This window comes from Austrofundulus limnaeus, unplaced genomic scaffold, assembly GCF_001266775.1.
Source record: "Austrofundulus limnaeus strain Quisiro unplaced genomic scaffold, Austrofundulus_limnaeus-1.0 Scaffold1118, whole genome shotgun sequence".
Classification (NCBI taxonomy): Eukaryota; Metazoa; Chordata; class Actinopteri; order Cyprinodontiformes; family Rivulidae; genus Austrofundulus; species Austrofundulus limnaeus.
The window spans coordinates 104,842-107,789 of record NW_013953520.1 but is presented as its reverse complement, the minus strand read 5'-3'; the positions used below and the strand labels follow the sequence as shown (position 1 = coordinate 107,789).

At 37.1% G+C, this 2,948-nt stretch overlaps 1 protein-coding gene across 1 annotated transcript; it reads left to right on the top strand.

Moving 5' to 3' along the window:
• Nucleotides 1-361: 361 nt before the first annotated feature.
• On the top strand, nt 362-2,593 carry LOC106534215 (uncharacterized; the record flags this gene model as incomplete). Its single annotated transcript, XM_014030788.1, is given in 4 exon segments — nt 362-807; nt 1,388-1,559; nt 1,827-2,429; nt 2,533-2,593. Coding segments are annotated over 4 exon segments (884 nt in total), but the record flags the coding sequence as incomplete, so codon positions are not given.
• Between the last annotated feature and the right edge of the window lie 355 nt (nt 2,594-2,948).

The window sequence follows — 2,948 nt, the reverse complement described above, 5'->3', positions numbered from 1 at the left end:
AGAAGAACCCATCCAGAGGACCTACTGATTTTTTTCTTTTTGATCCTGTTAATTATATACATCACCTGAAATGACTGAAGTGTCAAAGTATCAATATTTTAATTTTYGTATRGATTCTAGAGCATAAAMTTCTGGTTTCAGTTGTACGCTGCACTACAGCTCAATTAAAATCTTGAACCTAGTCCTTTTTAATTTTTGATTGAGTTTGAAACCTGRGATTTGGTTGACCATTTACTGGGCCAAGTTTTTCAGTTTGAAAACCTCTGAGGAATGACCTTGTTTGTGCTAAAATACTACGTTTTTCTTGTCTAAGTGTGTTATGTTGGTATACTGCAGATGTATAAAGAATTCAGAACAAATTCTATAATTTTCTGACAAGTTCCTGGTAACAGAGCCTAAACAAACAATGAATTGTTTTTATTATTTGATAAAAAAACTATTCTTAATATTGGCAAACAAATYAATGGACAAAAAATGCATGAAAGGTGACAGGCACAAAGAGTGAAGTGATGTCAACCAAAATCTTTAAAAGACTTACAGAAAACAGAAAGAGTCACTCAGAACCACTCTGAAAAGAAAGGCGCACAACAAAGTCAAGTATTAAAATAAAAATTAAAGATATAAAAAAATCAACTCATGCATTAATTCATCTACTTTTAAAACATTCTTCCTTTAGGGAAATTACGCAAAAGGCTCTGAAAGCTGTGGAACAGGTTTGTCCAGTGCCCAACMCAGCATATAAAAGCAGAACTCCCTGGGATGTTATCAACAGACAGAGAGCTACATCTTCATCAGCTGACGAACACTGTGAGGTTTTATTTTATTACTGCTTTATTACTGCTATCATCTGTCATGTGGCTTTAGTGTTTGATTTCTGACATTTTGTTATTTTGAGGCTTTTAAAAAATGGGGAGGAATTTTTTTAATTAGAAATTTAACAACATTATATTTTTTTAGTTTAGTTTGAGTCTATCTCCTGTTTCTCGTGCTGAGAAAACTTATATTTGGATTTTTATTAATTAGTTTATATAATCAATATATAATCAATTATATAATCATATTAGTATATAATTAGTATATAATCATCGTTTTATTTCGGCACAGTACAAGAGAGTAAGTTTTTTAATGGGACTAAGTTTTCCACAAATTTTTTTTATCTTTGCAAGTTACATTTTATTCTGCTTTCACCAACAAAAGACCATATTTATACATCTGTGGGAATGCCCAGAACAGAACAAGCATCTTGAAAGACAAACATGAAATTAGATCATATTTTTTTTCATTTCAGGTCTGTTGTTTCTAAATAGAAATTGATTAAAAGTTAAATCGGCCTCTGTCAATGTCTGTGTTCACAGTAAAACTTGTATTTTTTACCTTCTCTGCACAGAAAGGTGTCAACATGAAATTGCAACTGCTGCTGGTTCTGGCTGTGGTGGCACTGGTGCCAAGCCTCTCTGAGGGCCGAGTTTTCAGCAAATGTGAGCTAAAAACTCTATTTCAGACGGCCATCACCCTGCCTGGAAAACATCAAAAACACAAAGAAGAAATCCTGGCAGCAAGTGAGTGTCTGATTGAGGTTTTCTGTGGTACATTAAAATGTTTGTGTCTTTAATCCATCCATTCATTATACTCCAAAACATCTTATTCAAAATGTGGGTAAATGAGAAGAGCAATGTGATTTCAGACTGTTTGTGACCACAAACTGAAAATGAGAACTACATGCCATGAATGTTGCGTGTTCAGTGGCTCATGTTGGCCATCACCCTGTTCATCTGTTCTTCCTCTTTCTTTGTTTGCTTCTTGCTTGATTGTCCTGTTTGCTCTAGTTATCTGTCAGCTGAATGCAACGTCTGGTCTGAACAGCAACCTGGTCACCGTGGAGGGAATCCGTGAATCCAGCACCACAGCCCAACCATCAACTCTTGCACCAACAGGAAACCCAATAGAACCAGTAAAGCAAACCACCAATCCACCAACCAACACAACACAAACCACCAATCCACCAACCAACACAAGAGAACCCACCATAATGCCAAACACCGCTACATTAACCACCATTGCACCAAGCACTACAACTCCAACCAATGCTGCAGCTGCAGATGTCACCACTGCAGGATTAGCATCTCCTAGTTCAAGCACTCTATCTGGCTTCAGAAGAAAGAAGAGGTCCTCCTCCAGAAAAAGRGAAAAGAAGGAGAAGTCATCAGAAGAATCTGTTTTTGATGTGAAATGGGAGTGTGACCATGAGGTGCAGGAAGATGATAATGGCATGAYAAAACATAAGAGAGGAAGCTCAGAAAGCTCTGAGGAGGATCAGGAGACAACTGATTGGTCCCTTGGCAAGTATGGAATCTTCCAGCTGACAGACAGCCACTTCTGTTATTCTGGTTATCGCCGGTCCAGAAATGTATGCCACACAGACTGCTCTGGTGAGTTCATGCAAAAGTGACATACAAAAGAAAATAAGTTAGCAACCTTATTTTCCTAATCCTGATGTCCTGCATGTAACAATAATTCTGTCTCTCCCTGAAGCTTTCACTGATGATGACATCAGCGATGACATTGAATGCGTCCTGGACAGTAGATACTTGGGGTAAGTCCCTGTCAAAACTTCGTCTATTGTATGAAAYRGTGCCTCACCAATGCATGCTACCACTAAAAAGCACCTGCAGCTACACCAGTGCCTAAACATTAACWGCTTCCTTCAGATGATGGTGTTAATTTACACAGGGTGGACTCTGTGACAGTTCAGTACTCAACATATTCAAGTACTTTGACAAAAGTGTTAATAACCTAAATAGCAAAAAAATGCAGAGACATAATGAAAAAGAAAAACCCGCAGAGATGAAGCACAAATGTTTATCAGGGTTCATGCCGGGTCTTAAAACGTCTAAAAAAAAGTCTAAAATTTGAAAATCAAAATTTTAGGCCTAAAAAAAGTCTTAAAA